General features: G+C 51.7%; 1 protein-coding gene across 22 annotated transcripts in view; it reads left to right on the top strand.

Annotated features, from left to right (window-relative positions):
- NFASC (neurofascin) overlaps positions 1–25,096 on the top strand; it is a 96,461-nt gene that overhangs the window by 14,505 nt on the left and 56,860 nt on the right. For 21 of the 22 annotated variants that reach the window (XM_074925444.1, XM_074925453.1, XM_074925457.1 and 18 more), the window contains exon 2: positions 22,720–22,895. In XM_074925444.1, the coding sequence (XP_074781545.1) occupies positions 22,802–22,895 (94 nt within the window). In that variant the 5' untranslated portion in view covers positions 22,720–22,801. Of the gene's footprint in view, positions 1–1,355; positions 1,453–22,719; positions 22,896–25,096 lie in introns of those variants that run through there. The other variant, XM_074925447.1, reaches the window with a different exon arrangement.

Here is a 25,096-nt window from a genome sequence, read left to right on the forward strand (position 1 = left end):
TTTTTCCTTGGGTTTATCACTTCTGTTCTTGCCTGATTAGTCGTAATCTTCTCCCGTCCTTCGCTGGGAAACTCCCTCCTTTATTCTCTGCAAAAGTCTATCCTGAAGTTTGCGTACGATCCTCCAAGGAAATCAGGCCACCTATATTTCATTTAGCGACTTCAAACAATTAACCTAACAAAGATTCCTGTCTCTCTCCCTTCCTTCCCCCATCTGTTTCCTAATTACCAGTGGAACCGGGATACATATGCAGACTGTGCCCATTTTAATTAAATCACCTCTCCTCAGTGTTTTGTGGCTGGCTCTTTAAAAGCTGTGTCTCGCTTCGGATAAAATAGTAGAACACGGGATGTACCACCGGGGCGAGTGAACCTGAAAAGGGTCTGAGGTTCGGGCTTTGGGGATTTTCTTCACATCAGAACTGGAATGCAGAATCACTTCAGCCCTTATGGATCAGAAAGTGTCGAGTCATCTGGAGGGGAAGGCTGACCCAGGACCCTGGAGGAGCTCTCCCCTCGCTCCTCAGTCCCAAGCAGCTCTGGGATAAGCTGTCTTTGGCCCAGGGAAGCATTTCTGGGAGGAGATCTCCTGCATCTTTGTTCAAGAAGGAAAAATCCCTGTGTCCCTCTGTCCCTGTACAGGCTGTCCCCCCTGTCCCATCCCACTCCCTTCGGGGGGGCTCTGGGGGTGCCACAGCCCGTGCCATGCCAGCGAGCTCTCCCTTCCCGCAAGCACGGTGCTGTTAAAGGCCCTGTGTGATGATGGGGGGCTGGTGCATCCATACTGGTGTTACTGGGCAAAGAAGTGCCCTGCAATGGGAACTAATGCCCGCTTGGTACAGGGTTTGCTGCAGCCTTTGGCTCTCGTTGCAGAGCTGCAAACGACCGCGTGCTCCCTGGCTCCAGGACCCCGTGTCGGCATCTTCGCTCCCTTTGCCTCTCGCTCTCTGCCTTTTTCCTCACCCTCTATTTTACCTTGCCTTGCCCCCCCCCGCCCCATGCTCTGAGTCATCTTTACCGCACCACAGGGGACACGATGAGGAAAACCTGTTCACGTCTGACTGCTCAGCCCACGCTGGCGGCGCGTGGGAATGAGCGGAGACGCGTCTGCCTCTCCCCCACGCTGGGAGTCACCCCGCTTCTCGGCTGTGCCCGGGTACCTCTGCGCCCCAGCAGCCACCCTCATGGGGAGGGTGTTTCTTTCCTGGCAGCTAGAGTCTGGTTGGCAGCAAAGCATTTCGCTGTTGGAGATGCAGTTAATTATATGCAGGGCAGGACAGTTCAGGCTCGGCTGAAACCTGCTGGGAGGTCATTATCCTCTCCTTGGTTCTGAATGCCTTTGGTGTGCTGCAATCCAGGAGTTAAACCCGCAGCTGATGCTGCTGGGCGCTGCGTCTCGGGCGTGAGCCTCGCAAGGTTTGGTGAAGGTCCCACCAGCGGTGCCGGCAATGCAGTAAGTGATTCAGCAGAACGGTCGGAGCCACGCGGGTTTGGGAGGAGGAGGAGGAGGCAGCTGCTTCGCTCTGTTCGCTTGTGCTCCGCTGCGGTTGAGCCCTTGCTCGTGCCTCCTTAGCCCGTGGCGGGGAGGATGGGGGTTTGGGGGTGGGGGGAAGTCCTGCCTCTCCCGGCATGCGGCACCAGGCACAGAGGCTGGTTGGGGAGCAGGCAGGGTTTAAGAGATATTTGGAGCTTGGTTCTGCAGTGTGCTTTGTGCCTTCTGCATCGCAAGACCAGGATCTGGGAGCTCAAAGTGAATTTTTTTTTTTTTTTTTTCCCCCCCACCCCAGCTGGTAGAAGGGCAGAAAAGCCTGAGCTGTCCGAAGTGTGTCCTCTCAAACATGGGCCAACCTCCTTCTTGGCTTCTCTTGCTTGAACTGGAGGGGTTCACACTTCTCAGGCTCCATCTTGTGCGTCGCAATAGATAACATTCTTGGCAGAGTTTGTGTTTGGGGCATATCAGAACGGTGGCAACAGGACAAAGGGGAAGGGGGCTTTAATGAAATCATCTTCCTGCACTTTAATTTGGTACGTAAGCAATCTGAGAGTCTCTCAAATGAGCGTGGCAGAAAATGAGGCTCCCTGCAACTCCTCACCTTTATTGCCTCAGTTTCCATAGCTGTAAAATGGACACGCTGCTGCTGGAGAGGGGGAAAATTGTGCTGAAACATTGGTGAAATACTTAGAAATCCATGGCTTAGAAGTTTCCATCCACGGGCTAGCTCTGGTGTCGGTGAGATCTCTGCTCTGCCTCCTCGGCAGCTTTGCTGCATGATGTGAGGGTCAGTCCCAACGCTGCTGCCAGCGGGGCTGGAACAAAAGGAAGCTGCATCTGGGAGCAAAACCCTCTTGTACCGGCAGCGCTGGCACCCAGGACACGGGGACAGGCCCTGGCTGGCACTCGACCCCACTCCCTGCTGGCTCGGGGACCGGTGGGGGACAGAGTGGGCAGTGTCCTGCACCACAGCTCCTGCATTATTCATGAAGCAAAATCTATCAAGAGCAGGGAGGGAAGGGAAAAGAAAGTTGGAGTTCTTAATAATGGCTATTGTGCCTTCTCTCCTTCACCGGCCCGTGGGGATGGGTGGGCTGGAGGGAACGCAGCCCTGTGTCGGTGGGAGGATGGGGAAAGGGTCTGGGCAGCAGCCCGGTGATTTCTGGGCAGGTCGGGTCTGTGTCGGGGCCGGGGGATGCTGGAGCTGCAGGGCTCCGGGCTTAGCGCATCCTCCCCGACACGTGGGCACAGGTTGTGTTTGGGATAGAGGAGATGGAGAACCTTAACCCGAGCTCCGGAGGGGAAAAACTGTCTTAGATGGGAAAGGCAAAGGTAGGCAGCGCTCTGCCTGTGGAGGAACTCATGGCAAGGTGGCGGTGGAGGTGATTTTCTGTGAAAGCCTTGGACCTTGTGAGATGTTTGCAGTAGGATGGGCAGGAAAGTCGGCTGCTGCGTCCTGCTGAGGGCTGGCCGGCGTGTCCCAAGGGCACAACGTGAGTCACCTTGGGGCTGTGACCTGCCGGTAGCTCTGTCCTGCGTGTGCCGAGACCAGCCACCAGCACCTGGACCCCCCCTTGGCTCTTCAGTTGCCTCATTTTGCCGTGGCTGGATGCTGCCTGGGGCAAGTTAACTGGGTTTTGATCTCTATCACTGCAGTGTGTCTTTTGACTTTCTTGCTTTCTGTGCTTTTCCAAGTCAGGCAGGGATGTCGTGGGCACCTGACCCATTAATTCCTGCTCTTGGGGCAGCTTGTCACCAAGACAGAGCTGAATAACGCTGCTGCTGCTGTGCCTGGATGGAAACAGCCCGTCCCTCTGCAGGGGGGAGGCGGTGGTGTAAATACCAGCATTCATCAGAAACATATGTACCTTTGGATTTAATTGGGATGCTTCTGTTTAAATCCAGAGAGCTTTAGGGCAAGATCTAAAAGTGCTATCCGGACTTCTTGGGTTATTAAAAAGCTTTTTCTTGCAAAAGGAGGTGGTGGCTCTGCTGTAATCTGGGTGTAAGCTGATTGTAGCCTCCTGCTCCCTTGGGCTGTGGGTTTGTTTGGATCCGGGCTGGTGTGGGAAGGGGGTTACTGCGGAGCACCTATAGATGCTCCCTCAGGGCAACCATCAAGCAGGGGGAGCAGACCACGTCCCTCCCACTACGGGCAGCCCCAAGGCGGTGGCAGGAGGCTTTAGAGCACCCTGAAGCCTCTGGGCATGAGGAGATGGAGATGATGGAGGTGAACTCCTTGGGGAGGTGATTAGTGTCGTCTTCCACAAACTGTGCTGGGCGTTTTCATTACTATTTAATGGCAGGCTTTGTCTGCTCTGCTTTGCCCGAACCCTCCTTGCACTGAGATGCTTTGGCTCTTGAGACCCTAGAAAGCTCCACGCACGGAGGAGAGCGCAGCCCACTTGGGCTGGCTTCGTGCTTTGGAGGAATGCAAAAGGCACATACAAGCTGGTGACCTGGAAATCTGCCTCCCTGCTCTCCTCCATCGTCCAGGCAGACGTGTGAGCTGTGTGGGCCAAGGAGAATATTGCATCTCCATTGCCCACCAGCAATGCCGGCACATCCCAGAACACAAATTCAGCCGTTCCCCCCCCAGCCCTGCCCGTGCTGCCGGGAGGAAAGCTGCTCTCTGAGCCACTCCAGGTTTCAACACAGGCTGCGTGTGGTCAGATGGTTTGAGTGTAATTGCAGCCGTGTTGCTCTGGAGATGCTCTGTCGAGTTACACACATCAGTCGTACCTGTCTGTCGCTGTAATTTGATCTGATTAAAATGAAAACCTCTCAAAAGCTTGACGGGGAAACCTATCCAAAAAGCTCTGCTAGCAACAACTGTGTCTCGGTGTCGCTGGTTTGTTTTCAGAACGTGCTTCACCAGACATCTGTTGCGGGGGACCCTCTCTCAGGGGCCCAGCGTTGCCTGCAGGCCAGCCCCCCCCCCAGCATGTAGCTCAAGTCTCAGCCTCTCTCCTGCCCGTGAAGCACCTGAATTCAGAAAAGCAGAAACTAAATTTTCTGGGTAAATTTTCCGTTTTGCTGCCTTTTGTACTCCTCCTCCCGTTGCCTTGGCATCTTTCCTTCCATAGCCATAATTGTGCTGTACAGTCCCAGCGTTGAAAGGAAAGTCAAAACGAACCCCCCCAGGCTCCTCGCTGGGCTGCGGTGGTGGAGATGCAATGAGAGCCGTTAATCACCGTGTAATATCTAGCAGCCAGTTTGCTGGGAACTGGTGGAAAGAGCATCATGCGTGGCGAGCCCACCTGCATCCCAGCAGTGACCCGCAGGATGGTCCTGACGTCCCCAGCGTGTCCAGAGGCTGAGTGACGAGCGGATTGCTCTGCCGGCGCTCCGAGTATGGCAAAGACATTTCCATGCGCCTCTCTCTGTAGGGAGGATTTGCATAAAACTCTACAGAAAATAATGAGCATAAAATGGCTGAAACGAGGCGGTTGGGTGGTTAATAAATTCCTGGGGGGAGCAGTGGGGCCTCGGGGAAGTTTTGACCCTCCTGCCATGGTTCAAGTGAACCCTCTGCCCGCTCCGGAGGGAAATGGGGAAGCAGTTCCCAAACCATGGGGTAACTGGCTGCACTTCCCAGTGGGAAACGCCGATTGAGCTCTGGTGGGTGAGAACGGTGAGAAGGTTTCTGATTTCTCAACCATCACGTAATTGTGGCAGAACGTGGTCCGTTAATGGAGTCACCTTATATATCCTGGCTGTGTATTTTCTTTTTCATGTCGGTTTTGCTGTCAGTAAAGGGATTTCTCTTGCCCCTTGCTGGCCAGACTGCACGTGGGTGCAGCAAAAGGCTGAGTTTAAAATAAGCAAAAGACTGCGGGTGTCTGGGGGCAGAGGGATGGGTTCAAGGCTGCCCCTCTCCCCACAGCATTGCGGCATCCCTATCCACAGCCTCAAGTTATCTTTTGGTGCAAGATCAGGTTTGGCATTTGGAGTTTTAAGAAAAAAAAAATAATAAATTTACCCCCATCCAAATGGGGTCAGAAATCTCTGATGTGAGCAACTCATGGCTGAGGCTGCGGTGGGAGCTGAACTAGAGGAGTAGGAGAGGGGGTCTGAAAGCAGCGATGGGTGACGGGCCTCTCTGCCAACTGCTCAGAGACTCCCCTTCAAGAAGGTTTTTTTCTTCTAATTAAGAACAACAGCAACAAAAAAAAGCACTCAGACTGGTGCTTCAGAACTGACAGTGCAAGAAAGGGCTTTTTTTTTCCGTTTTTAATATTAAATTAACAGCCTTTTGCCAAGGGGAGTGGAGAGGAAGGAGAGGAGGAAGGTCCTCCTCCTCTGCCTGCCTGCTCCCAGGCAGGGCCTGGGGGGGAGCACGCTTCAGAGGGCTTGTTGTAGCTCTCACTAATTTCTCATGAATAATTTTTTGAGCTGGGGAGCGACTTCTCCCCCTTTTTCTCTCTGACAGGCGTTTCTGCGCATGAACACGGGTTGCTATGGCCACGCACGAGCGCTGAGCTCCCGGGGGACGTGAGCGAGCGGCTGGGGAGAGCGCGGGGGGCTCGCAACCCCCAAAAAGGGCTCTGGCATCCTGCAAGGGGGTCTGCTGCTCCAAACCATCCTGCTCTCATCTTGATGTGTGACACTCAGTGACACTCTAAAGCCTAAATGGTTTTTCGTGCCTGCCCACGTGCTCTCGGGCAGGTTTCGATCCTGCAGGCTTCAGGGAGATCCTCATTTTTTTCCAAACCTCAAAGCTCATCTGTCTTGCGTTCTTTGAGATTTTGATGGTGGAAACCTGTTGGGGTGGATGAGGGACTGATTTGATTTGATGCCACTAATTTAATCCTCGTCTCACAACTGTAGAAAACACTGCAAGCAGGAGAGGTGAGAGCTCCAATTCCTGCGCCGGGCAGGGAGGATCCGGCTGCGCCTTGCGTTGGGTTTGCTCCTGTTTCCCAAAACTCTGCGGCTTTCTCAAACGATGCGAAGCATACAAAGGGTTACAGATGCCTGCAGGTTCTGACCAGCTTTCTGAGCTATGAGCGAGGCTGGGAGGCAGATATTATGGAATTGTATGCATGCCTGAGCGGGAGGGAGGCTCTCGGCTGCTTGGCATCCACTTGTCACATGCTGCCTGTTTGGATGCCAGAGGAAGGATCCTGAGGTTGCCACCCAGAATAGATGCTTGTTCTTAAGCTAATTGCACCCTTTCAGTGATTCTCAAATAACAGAGTGCCAAACTTTCTCTGCTCTGAAAATTCCTGGAAAATCTCTGACACTTTTCATTATGCGTTGGAAAGAACGCTTTAAAAGAGCTAACTAGCAAAATAAACAGCTGTTTGTAATTGTAAGATCATAAAAAGGAGCCTTTTATGAGCAGTGAAAAAAAAATAAAAAAATTCTGGCTTTATCAAGCTGCTTCAATGGGTTTGGTTCTGACAGGCTTGCAAGTTACTTCGGGAAGCACTTGCCAAGTGAGCGGGGGCCAAGGTCCGCAGGGGAATAGGGTTTGGGCATCTTCCCACCTCCGAAATGGTACGGACCCGATTCCTCTGGCTGCATTTGTAAAAGCAACGTTTCAGGTGAGTTTTTACAAATGCATTTCCTTCTCAGAGGGTGATAAACACTCCGGCCCTGCCTGCTGTCCAGGTAGCAGTTGCCTTTGCAGCCACCCACCCACCTTCTTCCTGCAGCCAGGCAGAAAGACTCTTCCTCTGACAAGAGCACCCGGAAAATGCTGTTGTTGCCTTTATATATACATTCAGGCAAGAGAAAAGAAGTTGTCCTGCTTGGAACCAAGCCAAAGCTCATTAGCAGAAGCCCCTTGACCCCTTCTGATGGGGAGGGTGTTGCTTTACCATATTGTAGTACTGAGCATGGGCTGGTCTGCCAACGAGCATAAAAATCCCATCCCTAAATTCGAGTTTAACTCCCGAGTTTGGTTGAACTGGGTTTAAAGGTGCAGCTGGGGGACGCAGGATCAGCCCAGAAGTGATCAGACTTGTGGCTAGCTCTCCCTTTGTTCACGCAGGGTTTGAAATAAAGCTGCTCGTGTGCTAAGGGCAATCACCTTGAAGCGCAGCTTGTTAGGAGTGAAACTAGTAGCAAGGCTGGAAGGCAAAGCGGAACTCTGGTCGCTTCTTATAGCTTAAAAACAATTGAAGCTGGCTCCTCCCCCCCCCCCATGTTCTTTGAGGGGGCTTAATAAATGAGCTGTGAAAATATCTCTGGGGAGAGATGATTTTTTTTTTTTATTTTTTAACGTAGCTATCTTGTAAGCATATGCTCGCCTTATCAACATTTCTAGCAAAAGCTTAAAGTGGTGGAATGTCTAAATGGGTTAGGCTCTCCAGTGCTGTTAGCTCTCGGTGGGATTTGAGGGTGTAATAATGTGGTAGTGTGGAAGAAACCAGGCTTAACCTTCAAGCCCAACAGCCACAAGCATTGGTACAGGTGCATACTGGCTCTTGAGGGCAAGCAAGAGCAGCAGGCTGGGGACCTTGCAGCCAGCACTACACTGAATATTAAAAAATTTGGAACTGGTGTATTGCTTTTTTTTTTTTACTCTTTTACAGTGATCCGGCTTCTCGTGGTTCACTGCGTGTATTTTGGTTAAATTCAAATTTACTCTATTTTTTTAAAAATCAGAGTTAGGGTGTAGCTTTCCCTTGGGTTCTGTTCCACTCTTAAAGCCACCACACAAATGCCAAGCTAGAATAGTTCCTTCAGCGTAAGAATAATGTTGCTTGGAAAACATCAGCAGTTCGTGCTAGAAAAGAAAGGGAAAGCAAACTCACTCAAAAACCATTTGAAAAACATTTACTATTTTCCATATCGCTTTAGCCAGCGTGGAACATGCTCTGCATTTCTATATTCTGTCCTGGGTGAATTCAAGGGAAGGAGCTTTGGAACAGTTGGGTTCTTTTTTTTTTTTGAAAAGCCCTGGGAGCCATCGTGCCCTGAGCCCGGTGCCTGGCTGAGCGCTGGTTCCTCCCCAGCACTATTCAGGCAGGGGTGCAGGCAGGGCAGGCAGCCTGCCCGGCTGGAGCGTGGCCGGGGCCGGGGCCAGCAGCGTGGCTCGGAGTCGGGCAGTGTTGGGGTGCTTTGGCCGAGCGATGCTGAGCACCAGCCGCCCCGATGCTCCCTCTGCAGCTCCGGCCAGAGGTGAGCTCAGGTTTTACTGTGGGATCGTTTCTCCTCTCCCTCAGTACTGTCAGGGGAAAATGTTTGGCTTTTTTTTTTTTTTAACTAGAAAACCAAAGCCAGATCTCAGTTCAAACTTTGGCATACAGAACTCGAGGAAATTGCTGATCCAGCCCTTTGTTCCCAAACCCTTCTGTCAGCTACAGCGTTTTAACGGCTTTTACAAAAATATTTTGCATTTAACGTTTGCAGCAGTGCACCCCCATGATGCAAAGCTGCCTGGCTGAATTTGAGATTAGGTGGGAGACAGCGGAAGAGTTAGATTTTGAAGTTTTCCTTTCCTTTGTTTCCTGCTTGTCTTTAAACTCCATTATTTATCTAGCGAAGCTTTCTCTTGCTCGTCAGCAAGAGATTTGTATTCGCAAGGGTTTGTAGGACACGGGTTTCACATTTTCCAGCCTGTGGGATGTCGGAAATGATAACGGTCCTTAGCTCGTGCATCCCCTGGCTCAAACTGACCTCCCAGCTAAATACTACTTGTAGTCCGGGGATTGATCTTGCACAGCCGGAGATCACAAGCAATGGTCACTCCTGCAGCTGGTTTGTTTTTGTTTTTTTTTTTTTCCTTCCCGTTGCTTGCTTATCGCTGGTACCTACGCTATTCCTGTGCCCGTCTGCACCTTCTCAGGGCACGAACTGGTTGCTTTTGCCTTCCCATTTTTACAGCCAGGGCCAGAAATGCTGCTTGGCTCAGTGTGGGTGTCAGTGACAGCAGATTTGCCGGGCAGCTCCTCTCCAGTGAAACCCGCGGGACAAACTCCACACCAGGATGCTGGGCGCAGCTTTGCTGCCTTTGCCTTCAGTTTGAGTCTCTTAAAACACGAAGCAACAGCCTGGGCTTTTAATATGCATAGACATCCCTTTTAATATTATTATTTTTTTAAACATAGTAAACAAGTAATCCCTATCCTGCATCCTGTACTTGGTCCTGAAGGTTAAAAGCTGGTTTTGTGCCAACTTCATTATGTACAAGCCAAATGCTTCTACCGATTAACTTATTACTGTCTTGGAGGGGGCTCAAAAGGCAGATGGAGTGACTGTGCCGGCAATATTAATGCCCATTTTGCAAAGGGTGAGAATTTTATGCAGACTAATGTGAAAACGTGCTGGCAAACTTGCAAAGGCATTGCTGTGAAATACCAGAGAATGGTGTTTCCCTTCTTGTGAGCTCAGGGTAATAAATAACGTGTGATTTCACAGCATCTCTGCTATATCAGGCTAAAACGTGCTGTCTGTCGTCGAAGGCTGTCAGTATTTCACATCTGAGGACAGGCAGTGAGAACAGGGCCACGAAAATGTGACAGGCGGGTGGCGGGAGACACGTAGACCATTAACTTTGGATGGCCAACTGCTTCCGTTGGGAAATAAACCCCTTTAAAACGCTGGTGGGGGGGTCTGAGGGAGGAAGGGGGAGTGAAGGTGTCCAGCCTGCCTGGGTTGGGGTGGTGGGTGGGTGCAGGGGGATGTACCCAGGGCCCTGGGGCTGGCTTGATTTTAATGGCATAACTAACAAAGTCTGTGCATCAGTCTCCTGGATGAATGTCCATCCCATAAGGTGGAAGCTCCCTGACAAGACATTTTCACTAAACTTGGAGGAATTGAATGTCTGTGGCAGAGGCACAGGGTTCCCCAGCTGGATTTGAAATGGGTTGAGGAGTTATTGGCAGTAACTAGCTGAAAGCCAGCTGGTGCGGGGAGGGTTTTTTCCTTTGGAAAACTGGCTGAAAATGTGGATTTGTGATACTTGGTTTGCCCTTTTGGAAAATCCTTGCAAGACGCACATGATGCCTGCAGACTAGTCCAGTAAAAGATATTTCTTTGTGAAGATTTCTGAAGGAATTGCAGGTGGGCAGTCATCAAAAAATCAGATTTCTCAGACATGAGCTCAGTTATGCTGTAGTGATGTGATTTGTTAAGGGAGTGTAGAGGAGGGGTAACGATCTCCTCCTTCCTGTGATTCCTCACGTGTAATTAGGGTCTAAGGGAGCACAGGGCAAGGAAAACCCATTACAGTGTTTTTGCAAAAGCAAATCCAGTGCTACTGAGAGGGGCAGACTTCCAGATAGCCTTGTTTGCACTTTTATATAAGGTTTTGAAGAACTGCTCTACCTTTCTTGATCCCCTCCCATTTTTCCAAGCTGTCCTGTGCTGTGGTCTCGTCTAAAGGTTGTACATCAGATGGCTCGGGGATGAAATGTCAGATCTGCTGCCGCTTTGCTCCGTCACTGCTGCCAAAGCGCTTGGGGTTTGAAATGAAATGTCAAAGGCGTTTTGCAGAACGTGGGAACCAGATGTGTTCCAAGTCTGTGTCTGGGAGAAGCAGAGCAGCTTAACTACCTACACTGAGTCTTCTTGGGAGATTTATCTCTGGGTTTGGGCTGATAACTGGCGTAAGGACCTGCTCTGGGAGAGCCACAGCGGAGGCTGCCCGGTGTAAGGGCTGTGGGTGGAGGACACGGTGTCTGGCAGCTGCCCGCACGTCAGGACGAGCTGTAAGGTGATATGACAGCTTGAGGGCCCTCGGCCAGGCTCTGGGGAAGAGCTGGTGTCTGTAAATACAGCTCACTTACGGGATTAATCATCAGCAGGCATGTTCCTGCCTTGTTGGTGACACCTGTGTGTTTGATCCGGTTACTGACTGGGGGGAGATGGTGACTGGGGGGAGATGGTGACTGGGGGGAGATGGTGACTGGGGAGGTTGGCTGAGGGGGTGGTGGTTGAAGGGGACAGGTCAGGAGCATTGCTGGAAGCAGCCAAAAGGATGAGGGTGACTGTAAAGGAGGAGCAGAGCCTACACGCCCGGGGAAACACCCGTGGGGCTGCAGCAGGACCTCAGCATCTCTGCCGGGCACAGCCAGCCTGTGCCGTGTTGTGTTCCCGCTGCGAACGTGGCATTTCCAGCTCCTCGGAAGGTGCATTCCTGCGCGGGCGGGCAGCTGCACAGTCCTGCTTTGTTCCCCAAGTCCTCTGAGGAGGTGCAGAGGGGCTTGCCCCATGCTGCTGCCTGTTGGCTCCTCAGAGCTGGTCACAGCCCTCGGTTCCATTTCTGCCTCCTGTTCATGAGGGCAAAACCCTCCTTGTTCCTCCTGGTAGCTTTTGTCCCAGCTCTTCTCCTGGCCTTACACCACCCCTGAGAATGAAAGCTTTTGTGCTCAAGTCCTCCTTCACCTTTGAATACTGTAATTTCCAGTGGGGAATGTTCAGCACTTGAATAATTGCAGCCATTCAGTGCGCCCTGAGCAGCACCCACGGCTGCAGGCAGGTCTGAAAGAGCTCGGCTCAGCCCCCAGCCTGGCCTTGCTGCCTGCACAGCTCCAGGATGGCTGCCCTGGAGCAGCTGTTTCTGCTTTTCAACCCTGAACCCCAGAAGTATTCACCTTCCTTCTTGGCTATGCTGCTGAAATAACTGCGTTTCACTGATGGAGGGAGTGTTCGGCTTAATAAAATCAAGGGTAGTCTGTACTAATGCAATTGGTTTCCATCCGCTAAATAAAAAAATCTTGGTGAACTGTTTTGAAAGGAAAACCCGTGGAATAAATGGTCTCTGTTTGCAGAGGTGCAGGCAGGATCAGGGCTCTCCCGGGTCCCTCCACCACCCCCTTTGCCCAGGGATGCTCCCGCGTTGCTCCCCCGGCTCATCCTTGTCCCCGGGTTCACTTGTGGCAGTTCGGCACCTGCCCACCCCCCAAAACCGGGGCACTGGGGACCTGGGCTGTGGGCAGGGGCACAGCAGCTCTCGTCGATGCTGAGGCCCACTCTGGGCTGCGGTACGGACCCTGCTGAGGCTGGAAGGAAGATTTCTGCCAGTTAAAGGACTTAACAGGACACTGGGGGTCCCTGGGAGGGAGTTAGAGGGTAAGGGACGGGTCAATGGCTTTTTCTCAGGCTCTTTAGTGATCACAAGTGCCCCGGACCTCAGTAATATGAGATAGGAACATAAATATTCCAATTCATTTCCTTACCAAAGTGGCTTCCTGCTATAGGAGCAGCCAAGGGCCTTTTAACCCCCAGGACACCCGCACGCTTTGGGCCAGGCCCTTTTGCTTCATTAACCTTTTCCCTCCATGCCAAGGGGAAACCCTTCTCATGGTGTCAGGGCGCGCACATGGGTGACCCCGGGTGCAGCTGAGCAGGGCGCTGGATGTGTGGCACATTCAAAGGAGGGGCTGTGGTGGCACCCGTGAATAAGTCACCATTTGTTTATGGTCTGAGGGTGTGAGAGATGCTCTCACAGGGGCAGGGCAGCTCTCTGTGCCTGGGGGACCCTGCGGGACCCTTCTCCTCCTGGGATTTTTGCATGACCAAATGCATACACAACATCTTGCTGACCTTTTGAGCTTTTTGACTGAATGAAACACTGAGGGAGGGGACCTTCCCTGGGCAGTATGTTCCCTGCCAGGGCTTGCAGTCTCCTCCAGCCATGGGGATTGACTGCAGCCAGCAGCATGCACCTGGGAGACTCGGCCAGTTCACGGCTATTGAACCCTCGGTGCAGCCTCGTCCAGAGCGCTGCCGAGACGTGAGCTGAGACGCAGCTCCTGCCTGGGTCACCGTTATTTGCTGTCATCCACAAGAAGCAGCTGCAGGAGGAAAGTACTTTGCAGGGTCAAGAGCTGCAGGCTGCCCTCAGAGCCGGGTCTGTGGTGCAAGGCACGGGGATCAGCGTTGGCTCGCTCTCGTGTCTGGTGGCCCCTCGGACGGTGGGAGGTCAGCGCTGAGGTTCTCTGCCCAAAGTGACTTTGCCCATCGCCACGACCACCCCCCTGAGCATCTGAAGGCACATCGCTGGTGTGGATGAGGTGCAGGTTATGACCAATGTACAAGCAGGGAGGCAAGGGTTGGTGACCTTAATGAATTCAAGCCAGACCATCTCCTGGCCCCGTGCAATTAGAAGAACATATTCTTGCCTCTCCCTGGGCGTTGCATCCATTGTCTTTGTTAGAGAGGTTCAGCCTGCTGCAGACCCCCGGGTCTGTGTGCTCCTCCTCGGGGTCATGCCCCACAGAGGGAAGTGGAGCAGACTCGCGTGGGAGCCAGAAAGGGGGAAGGCAGCTTTTCCAGGGCGATTGCTGCACGAGCTGTTCTCCAGTTGCTGTTTATAGCTATTGCTCTGCGTGATTAGCAGTTGGCTAATCACCAGGGGCCAGATGCTGCTGTCCCTGGGAGAGGTGGCCGAGGGACACAGTGGGGGCAGACATTAACCAGCTCGCAGGCTGGGTGTCCCCCCTTGCTCTTAGGTTTGCCACGCTTCCCCTGAGCAGTGTGGGATGGGTGGCCTTGGAAAGGAGCTTTGCTCTGAGGGCAGGGGACCGGGACCCTGCGAGGACCCTGTGATCTCAGTCTCTCCTGAGATTCCTGGAGGGGAGAGGTTGGCAGCGCTGCCATTGCGGTTGAGTTTGAGTGTGAGTGCTGCTCCATCAGGAACTGGACAAGGTGCCCAGGGTCTTCCTCACGGGGACCACCCAACAGCTTCTTTGCAGTTTGGCTGTTGGGGCTCCTGCTTTGGTGTAGAAATGGTCATTGAGAAGCTCCTGGACCAGCCCCAGTATCACCCACTGCTAGGCAAAGTGCTCACAGGCAAGATCCTGGGTGTCATCAGTGTGTCTTGTTCCCTAAAACTGCCCCTTAAAGCTTTTCCTCGAGCAACTTTCCCACCTGTGTGTATATATATATATTAATTAATCCATATTTTTCACACTAGTTCCCTTCCTTAAACAAAGCCACATCCTGATGAAGTAAATGTATTTTCCCAAAGAGGCGGCAATGTAAGGAGAATTGTTAAATATTTTCCCGTCAAAATAACAAGTAAAAATGATTGCTTTTCCATCTTAATTGTAGCCCACCCCGTCTTCCTTAAAGCCATGTCACGCTCAAGACTCAACCCGTGCAGAAACAACGGTCTGGAGCCCCTTTGTTTTCTACCAAGGATAACTCCAATGAATTGTTTTGTTTCCTACTCGCTTCTCACTCTTGCTGCTGAAAGGAAAAGATGTGGGAAGAAGCAGCTCCCCGGGAGGGTGGGAAGCTGATTAGTGGGGCTGGTGTGACCCGGTGCCCCGCGAGTCCCTGGAGCAGCCCCAGCAGCCTGAGGATCAGCTGTCGCGGGGCCAGTTCCCAGCTGCCGCGGGGGCACGGCACGGGCTGGTGGGTGATGTGCTGGCTGGCAAAGGCCACATCGTAGTCTTCTATAGAAAGTTTCATGCTTTTTCATTTAATTTTTTTTTTTTTTCCCCTGACAGTGACCGGTTTGTAAAGGTTAAATGGTATTTGCTGATTAAACTGAGTTACTCTGGTGATCTCAGCTCATTTCCCACTCATGTTATATCTTTTGCCTGACCTTGGAGTAATACTTAACCTCTCCGGACTAGAGTTCCTCTGTGTAATAGAATTGAAAGTATTTCCTTACATTACCAGAAGCACAGGATAATAAATTAATTCACGTTTATGTAGTGCTGAGATATGACTGTGATAGGTTGAGGCTGTCCCTGGAGTCTCTCTCAGTAGTGACAGGCAGCTCTGCAGGGGAATGAGTTGCCTCCTGAAAGCGTGACCACTGTCTGCACTCAAATGCTGCAAAATGCTCTGAATAGCAGCAACCGCAATTATCTCCTTCCTCCTGCATTTTTTAAATATTTCTGAAACGGGAGCCTGGGTGCAGCTGGTCCCGATTCGAGAGTGCTGCAGGAGGAAGGTTGGGTGAGCTCTGGCTGGCTGATAGCTGTGGAGACAAGCTAAAGTCTAAATCCTTACTGCCAGCATCAGCTCTAAAGTTCAGGGGATTGATGGATTCGTTCCCACTTCCCACGTGTTGCCCTGTGCGGAGTTGGAGGGATGCTGCTGCGGCTCTTCCTGGCATGTGCTGGTGGGTGCCTTTAGGAAGCCATCCTTGTTCCTGGGGCTATCACGACGCTTTCTCTCAATGCTTGTTTGTTTGGGATTGAGAACTCACCCACGTGCGAGGCAGGAGAGTTACAGGGAGTGAAAGGAAAATGCAGCATACGGCAAAAATCCCTTGGAGGAGTGAGATGAGAAACCAGGGGCTGCGAGAAACAGCCTGTGCACGTGGTCCTTAAAGATCTGTTTCTTAAAGATGGGCTGAAAACGTAATGGGAGGAGTATATGGGCACTTGTCCTGAACAAATCGCTCTGCCCGGGTTTTTTTTTTATGCAGGGTTGGCAGTGATGGTGATGAAAGTGCCTGTCTCTGCAAACCTCTGCTGCTGCAGGTCGTGTTCTGAGAAATGTCCTTTTGTTCAGAGGACAGGAGCAAAGATGTGCTGAGGGACTCCTTTGGGGTTACAGCGGGCGTAGAAAATGATTGTCAGCAGACACTGGACCATCAATAACCTTAGTTTAGGACCCGTTTCCCACGTCAAGCCTGACTTTCCTTCTTGCCCGTGATTAGAGGGTACGTAGTTCTGAAGTGTTAATTGCTGAAAGGATGGGAATGATTATTTTTAGGGGGGAGAAGACGAGATGCAAATGAATTTTCTGGTGTTTGCTCTGCCAGTTGTTTCACAGAACAATTGTGAAAGCCGTACCCAACCTCAGGAACAGACACAAAGCGCTTCTCTCTCCTCCAAACAGAGGCCAGCGGGAAGCGCTGCCCTCCCCACGTGCTGCTGGCTGGTCCCAGGAAAGGGCACAGCCCATCCCAGGGATGGAAAGGCCAAATGATCATGTCTTGCCTTCGTGATCATTTCTTTGCTTCTTCGTGACCATTTCTTTCCTTCTTTCCACGGATTTCTGCGCTGTGATGCAACACCTGCTTTGAATGGCTGCTTATGCACGTTGTAGGGATGCGGCTGTAGGTACATCATTTACCTGCGTGTGTCATCCTCGTACGAGCAGGGAAGTGAAAAGGTGTGTGGATGTGTCCATCCATATCACACAGGTTTTGTGTTGCAGGGTGGGAATCCCCCAAGGGGGATTCACCTGTGTGGAGCAGTTCCTCTGATGGGCTGTCAGGCTTGGCTGGCACCCGTGTGGGGGCTTTTACCCGGTGTGACAAAGTCCTATCACTGCCAAAAAAAAAAAATTAAAATAAAGGTGTGCAGATTTATGGCCTAGAAATCAGCAACCTGGGAACCCATCTGATGTGTTAGGTATGGGGTGGGGGAGTAAAGGCCACAGAGAACCTGCGCAGAGCAGGAGCAAAATGAAGCCTCTAGTCGCTGTTAGGGAATCACATACATGTATTCCCTCTAAATCAATGTTTTTCATTATCTGAAACCAAAAGGGTTTTCTCTTTGTGGAAACGTTGGCTCTGTGCTATTCAATCAGTGTTAGTTAAGCAGCTGAAATGCATTAAATGGTGCAGTAGGAACCTTCTTGGGAGCACTAGCTGCTTGGCTTTTACTGTTCCTCTTATAACCGTAAATAAGGATAAATGTCTAATTGCTACTGAAAGCGTCCTGCTGGACCTAATGAGCTGATTAAAAACAATCCTTCATTGTGGACTGATTTAATTTTATTTAACTTCAACCAGAGATTCCCCTCGCTTACCGTTTCTGTGTCTGGTCTACAACCCTCCCTCCTCCTCAGAGTTCATGCCCGCGGTTGTTTTGCGGGACTGGGGCTGCAGGGAAGGGATTTGTTTCCATCGTTATTCCGGAAGGCCTCATTTCATTAAGCTGTTGAGAAGGCAATGAATTTCAGTCCTTCCCTGGTGTTATTAGTGTACCTGGGGGAAATCCTCGGGCTCTGCTCAGTGTACCCAGCTTCCCCAGAGCAGGATGAAGGGCAGCGGGGCTGGGGCAGCCTCTTGTGGTTGGGCAGGGACGTGGTTTTGGGAATTACGACAAAGAGGCAAGTTTTGACCAAATCAGCCTTTGAGGGGGGTGGAGTGGGCTCCAGGCTTCTGCTGCCTGAAGCGGGTTCTCACCGACGGCGTCTCTGCAGCGAGAGGGAGTTATTTTCATCTATCATTTGCCCTCCAGTGCTACGAAGCCATGGAACTCTGATGGAGGAGCCCGGCTGGAGAAGCAGCGAGAGGATTATAGGGCATGTGGTTTGTGTTTTGCTAACAGCAGAGCGTGTCGGCAGCCTCGTCCGGCCACGTTCTGCTGCCCGCTCCCGCCTCTCCTGGCCGTACCAATCAAAGCCAGCGGGAAACTTGTTGGTGCTGAGCAGATGGGAGCTCTGGCTCGCCGGCGCGGGGGGAAGCAGGGATGCTCCAGGACTGGGATGTGAGGAGTCGTTAGCACAGCTCTCCGCCATCTGTGGGAAGGAGAGATTTCCCCCATCTCAAGGCGGAGAGGAGGCAGTGTACACGTTAAATTGACATGTGCCTGGAGAAATAAAGATTTGAAGTTTTTCTTCTATACGGCTGTGGAGGTTCGCAGCTCTGGCAGGCTGGTAGGCAGCCCGCTGTGCTGGCTTGGCGTCCCCAAGGAGCTGTGAAGAGAGGAGGCAGTGCCTGCAGAGAAACCCTTCTCTCGTGGCACCATCCGCAGCGCTCCTGATGCCGGAGAAGGACCTGATGCTCCTAAGAGCTGGAGAAGGACCTGAAGGAATTTTAAAAGCTGATTTTTTTTTTTGCCTTTCGCTGCAGACTTTCTGTGGCTCACAGACAAAGTGCTTGGGTGTGTTTTCTGTTTTAATTATGTTTAATATGTTTCTGTTTAATTATGTTTAAAGTACATGAGTATTTTACATAAGGAGAAACTTGAGAGTGTGAAACTTGCAGCAGAGCAGGGCAATGATCCCGTAACAGCACACGGGCCAGGTATAGTTTCCGTGGCATCCCATTCACCACGTGGCTGTTCGGGTAATCAAGGCACATTTGCCTGGTGGGTGCTGTGATCGTCAGCACCTCTTGGGAGAGGGGGTCGTGAGGGGCTTGTCCCTGCTGGCGGGGACGTGGGGCTGCTCCCTGGGGCCAGGCTGGGCTCTGAGGCCCCATGAGCATCTGACACCCCTTGACTCTTTATACCTCCTCTTGACTCCACCAACCCTTGGGGCAGTTGCTTACCTGCTGCGCCATCATTTGAAAACCCAGATTTGTTTAGAAAAAGTTTGTCAGTGCCACAAAGTCACTCTTTGTCTTTAAAATAGAACAGAAACCCCACGATGTCAGGATACGGCCTTCTGTCCGTGTGTTTTGTAATGCAGGATGTCCTATGCGAAGCAAGATGTTTCCTTCTGGAAAGTTCTTTGTCTCTCAAGCTAATTTGCCCTGAATGCTGCACAAGAGTAAATTCTGTGGCTATTTTTTCTGTAAAAAACATAAACCCTCTCCAAACCATCCAGTTCCCATCGTCTGGTCGCTCAGCCCTCAGCTGGGGCAGGCACTTCTGTCATTGAGTCCCAGCATCTGTGTTTTCAGCCCTGGGACTAATTGTCCCATTGTGGGTGTTTCCATCATCCCCAGGTGTCCATCCCTTTTTTTTTTTGTCTTTTGTGCATTTAATTTTTTCCCTCCAGTGCCTGTTCAGAGAGAGGAGGGAGGCTCCAAACGGAGCAGAGTTAAGGTTGCGTATCCATGTCTTGATTTCAGATGGGCCCCACGCTGTGTGGATATTTGGTTGGATTTTTCCAAGAGGAGTGGCTGCTAGTTTTAAAGGTCCTGTCCTGGAGTTACTCGTGGTTTTGTCCAGAGAAAAATGTGTTTAGTAAAGTATCCAATGCATCTGGAGGGAGGTCTAGGCCACTCTCTGGGATGTATTTCTCAACCCATGCTAACAGTTTCTGAGAACTGGTGTTGCAGTAGGTCTTGGGGGAAATGGAAAGCACCAAAAAGTCTGAAAAACATATCTGAACTCTGGGTAAGTATTTGGGGGGAAAAGGCATCTGAGTCCATTTCATTGCTGCCTTGCCTGTAGCTGGGGGAAAGTGGAGCAGGGATGTGGCTTTTGGTGCTCGGGCACAGGCTCAACGCTGGATGAGAAATGCATTTAAGCAGTTAAATTCCTATTTGATGGTATCACAATCTCACTACTTGTGTGAGATTTTGGCTCGTGTTGTGTTTTTAGTAAACATTATGGGCCCAGATTTCAGATGGGCTTTGTGTCCAGCCAGCTCAGAGGCTTCCTGAGCATCCCCAGTCTCAACCCTCCTGCCTTCATGCCTCTGGCCATCCCATGAGGCTGCTGCAGATGTGAGGTTGATGGGCTTGTTCCACCCTCTGAGCAGGGGTCAGATCTTTCCTGTGTCGCACAAGGGGGCTAGGAGCAATGATTAAGAAATGCAAAATCTGGGAAGAAGAGGTCTCATCTCCCCCTTTGCGTGGGCCCTTTTGAGTTGAGTCAGTCTCAGATGAAGCCATCAGGCAGCTTCACAGCTGTTGGCATCCCCAGATAAGCACGTTCATATCCCTCTCGCAACGCCAGCCCTCTGTGCTGGGGAGATGTCCCTGTCCCCGGGCGAGGAGCAGCCCTGACAATGGGGGCTGTGTTCTGCACGGCCGGGGGCTCGTGGCACTGCCTGTCCCCAGCACCCACCTACACGCGCCGGCACGGCGGCGGCTTGTTCCTGATGCGCGGCGAGTCGCACCCACATCTGCCCCGAGACAAAGGGGCCCTGGGGGGGTGCCCAGCGTTCTCTCTTCTAAAAATGGGGACGCATTTGGCGTGCGCCCTGTTGTGGGTTTTATTATTTGCCGTCGGTCGGTGCTGCTCCGCAGGGATGTGAGGGACGGGTCGTCCTCCCTGGCCGGTCCATCGGCACTGGAAGCGCCCAGGGTCGTTCCCATGTAGCTCTGCCCACAGTTTTGGTCCAGAGCCACCGTGTCCCTGCTGCTCCCTTTTGTAGCTCAAAAATCTGCAAATTTATCTCTTCCTGATGTGCACAGCACCTTTACAGTCCCAGTGCATGCGATGATGGGTCAGATATACTCTTCTGCATGCATACCTCCCGTGAACACTGTATATATCGGTGTTTGGGCTCAGCCCTTTCTGTACTCCCATTTAATGCAACATGTACAAATATCTCCCAAGCATCTGTGCCAGTAATCTACTCCTTCGTGTCACGGCCATTTCTTTTAGATTAACTAGTACCCAGTCTAAAGAAAAAAACCACATTCTTTGCTTTCCAGGCTCCAAGCAGCACGTAGAGATGTGCGCTGTGTAAACGCCCGCTGCCTTGTGCCTTCCTTCCCGTAGGTCTGTGAATGAAGAGGGGTTTAAAGGACTTTGTGATAGTGATGTGAAACATCAGTATGTGAGCGTAGTAAGGACGCTGGAAATCTTAGCCTTGCTAAATCTCTGGTTGCAGTATTGGCTGATTCAGTTCATAAGTCAGACTTATGCTTAGTAACAGAAAGGCGTAAAACCAGCTGATCCATTACTCATTTTAAGCTGTAACTGGAGAAATGAACCGCTTTGAAAAATGAAGGCTACAGATCAAAACGATGTCTTCCCTTAGACAGAAAGCTAAAGAAGTAATTTGAAAAGCTTTGTTCAGCGTGACCCGATCACAGGACTGCAGAAGTCCCGGACACGTCTTTAATTACTGGCCCAGTCCTGTAATTATTCTGTCCTTCAACTATTTTTATTGCAACAGCTGGATTGGAAAATCCTTAGAACAAGCAAAAAAGATCAAAGCGACACGCCCCTCCAAGCCCCTTCACAACCTACAATCTGTCATCTGGTGTAACTGGGACGTTGCGTTCCTGTGGGCTTCAGCCCGAGAGCGAGGACCCAGAGACCCCGATGGCACCCGAGCTGGGCAGTGAGGGGGGCTGGAGGGAGAAACCATTAAACCCATCTTGTTCCCCATGAAGGTAACGGGGAAAAGTGTCCTTAAAAGTTGTCATGCGCCTGTTTGAGCCTGTCTGGGATTAGGAGAGCTCCCCGGGCCGTGTGTCAGGGCTGTTTATTTCCCGTGACATCTGCTCCTCGCTGGCTCCCAGCAGCATTCCCTGCGGTACCCGGAGCCCCCCGGCAGCCCCGCGCTCGCCACGTTTTGTCTCTTGTGCTGGGTCCCCCCCTCCCTCCCGCACTTCCTTCGTGCCGGGCTCAGGAACAGCTGAAGGGGTAGCAGCATCCAAAGCTGCAGCCGGTGATTTATATTTCATGAAGACAGGCTCTCCTTGCTTGCCAAATGGCCTCTCCACGCTGCTCCCCTGCCTGGCGACATCCCACCTCGGCAAGAGCCTGCACGAGGGCCAGGAGGAGCGGTGCGGAGCAGGGCTGGGGATTTTCCACTGCTTGCTGCCCTGGTGTTATTTTTGTTCTTAGCTGAGAGATCTGTCTGCACGGCTGATGCCCTTTTTATAACTCAATTACAGAGAGTTATAACTCAGCTGTGATGCAACCTCTGCGCCACAGCGGCCTTTCTGAGGGGGCTGTTGTTGTACAGACTAGGTCATTTATCCTCCTTTCTGCTCTTTTTTTAATCTGCATTTAATCTGTTGGTTTGTTAACAGCAAAGTAAAAGATGTGTGTATGGAAAATGCAAATGATAACCTGGGAGTCCCGGGACTCTCTGGGGAGGAAAACAGCTGGAGCCTGGTTGGGAATGGGCTCATTTAGAGACCAGTTGGGGGAAGGTCCCACCATGTCCTGACTCCTGCTAGAGCTGTGCTGGCTCAGTGACAGGCTCTTTGGGGCATGGGGGGGTCCCTGGAGCCGGCTCCTGGCTATTGCCAGGCTGCATGTGGAGTCAGAGCTCATCCTGGACGGAGAGGATGTTTGCTAGGTGGTACTTCTGCATAAAATACTTTTTTTTTTTTTTAAACAGCAATTCATCCTTTTTATTTCATCCTACGGGGACTGTTCGCTGCTTTTGTATTCAGTTGCTCAGAGTAACGTTCCGTCGGTCCCCGAGGAAAGCATGGTCCTTCTCCTTCCATCCGAGACCTCTGAGCACAAATAGCCCCATGAGGCTGATTTTCTGTCAGCAGAACAACCCAGAGGTTGAGAGGACAGTGATCACAAGCTTATACCTGGGTCATCAGAGCCTGAAAACTATTTTTGGCACTATTATTTCACCCCTTCATGCCTCCCCACAAATATTTCTGGGTTGGAAACACTCTCTCTCCACAGTTGCCAAAAGGAAGATGACAGACACAGAGCTGTAAACGGCTCAGTGACCGCTGGGGTTGTGTTTGTTTTGCAGCTGAGGATCCATCTGTGGGTGCCGCTGGTCTGCTCGCCTCGGGGGTCACAACTGAGGTCCTGACACTGCCCAGGCGTCCAAAATGGTCATGGAAAGACACCACCTCACCCGCGCAGCAATAGCGTTCGCTCTCTACCTTCATCACCTCGTCAGCGCCATCGAAGTCCCTCTGGATTGTAAGTTATGGTTTACCCCTCTAAAAACTCCTGCTGAAATGGTTGAGAAGGTAGAGTGAAGATGTGCACAGCCCAGGCCGCTTCCCTGGTCCAGCCTAAGGTTTTCTTTACTGTTGTTTGAGGCTATTTTTCTTTTCAAACCACATGTCCTCCAGAAAGTCACCCAAATCACTCTCTGATTTAGTCAATCTGTCTCAAAAGCTGAGCAGAGGACTTAAAACCACCTATCAAAATGGAACAGAGCGTTTGAGCCAAGCTGGCAAGTCTTAAGCCTGATGATTTAAGTGGAACACCCCAGGGCTTCTGCTGTTCCTACGGAGCACGGGCAGGTTTTGGGGTGCTCTTTTGTGGGGAACATCAGCTTGTTGCTAGTCTTATCTGGTAGATGCTGCCATGAGCTGAGGGCAGTGGGGAGCCAGGCAGATCCTGCAGAGCAATGCGATTTTTCTCTCTCTGTTGGGACATTTTGGTTAATTATACGACAGGACTTATTCAGAAGCACAAGTGCTGGGGGATACGGAGTGAAGAGGAAGGTCAGCGCATGGGAAGTGTATGACTTATCTGAGTGCACTTGAGACGGGGGTTCGTACTGAGAGCTGCTCAGCCACTGTTCTGGAAACCAGTTTCATAATTTCTTTGTGTCCCAGCTTCCTCCTGTAGCAGCTGTAGATAATAATAAGCCTGTCGCCGCAGGGAATCTCTTCCGACAGTGCCATGGCCAGAAATCCTGCAGCGAGCAGCGCGTTAGTAGAAAAAGCACAGCTTTTTGCTGGGGTCTAAATTCAGGCTGGAGTGCCAGGGTTGCTCTTGATAAGAGATATTTCCACCCTGTGGGTTGTTGCTCTGTGGAGCCCTGGGTGTGCTGGCGGCCGCCGTGGTACCTCAGCTGATCCCTGACTCCAGGCAGCAAAAACGGGGAGGAAGAATTTGAAGTAGTGGCTTTTGGTTGAAATTTGGAACTGACTGAAGAGAAAGGGTGGGAAAGCTCTGATCTGTGGAGGGGAATAAACACTTGAAAGCGTAGGGAGGGAGTCCCAGACCCAAGTGCCTGCTCTGCTCCATTTCAGATGATTGTGGATGAAAATATAACATGCACGGGGTACTCTTGTTCCCAGTAATGGGAATTTTATTGGATGCACACAGCTCGGTGGTTCCTTCAGGCCTGGCTTTGTTAGCATCTATAATACTGCAAAAATGCAGGCAGGCAGCATGGAAGTAGGGGCCAGTGCAGTTGGGGAAAACTGAATGGGTCTGCAAACAGCCACCTTCTGCCATTTCTTGTGCTTTGCATCAGGAAAGGAGTAATTTTGCTACTTAAATGTAATGTGACCTTAGGAAACAAGAGAAATGCTGACAGCTGGTGGAGAAATGCTCAAGGCAGCCTGCAGCAGCTCACCATTTCTCAGCAGCTCACGGTTTCTTTAGCCTCCTCCTCTTCCTTCTCCTCCCTGCTGCATAGCACAGAGCCATAGGAGAGCATCGTCCCCTCCAGTGCTGGTGGGAAACTGGGACCGTAATTAAGAGCATCCTTTGTCCTTTCCTGAGTGGGTGCCTTGCACGATGGGTGTTTGTAAATAGTGTGCACGGAGGCAGTTGTGCACAGCAGTGCGAAGGGCAGGGGGGTGAGGAGCATCTCCCAGCCCCGGGCAAGGGTCAGGGATCCTGTCCCTGCCAGCTGACCCTTCCCAACCTCCCTTGGCTCTTTTGGACACATGGAGCATCAACTTTGTTTTACTTTTTACTTCCATCCTGACCTTCAGAGCCTTCAGGGTTGGCTTTCAGCTCCTGTTTAAGCCACCTGCTGATCAGGGCTCCCTTACCCACCGCTCGTGTGTGAGACTGAGCTAATGAAAGCATCGCCGGCCCTCCAACGGCTGTAGGTTTGACCAGGTGGGGTGTAATGACCCCCAGCTGCTGCAGCTTTGCGCAGGGGCTGAGATGTGCAAATCACAGGCTCTGAGTGCCCGGGCTCCATCCACCACATCCCGCTGGCTGTGAACGTCCTCCCTGCTGCACCGAGATGGGCTCCTTCGGCCAGGGGCTGGGGTGTGGGCTCTGCCTCGTCCCCTACCTGCTGGGAGAACCCCCACCTGCCCTGGGGATGCTGGTGGGCACCCAGCTGCCCTTGCTGACACACCTTGGGAGTCAGAGGTCTCCCCAGGAAGGAGTTTTGCTCCCCAGACCTTATCATTTCAGGGCAG

This window comes from Athene noctua, chromosome 23 (assembly GCF_965140245.1).
Source record: "Athene noctua chromosome 23, bAthNoc1.hap1.1, whole genome shotgun sequence".
Taxonomy (NCBI): Eukaryota; Metazoa; Chordata; class Aves; order Strigiformes; family Strigidae; genus Athene; species Athene noctua.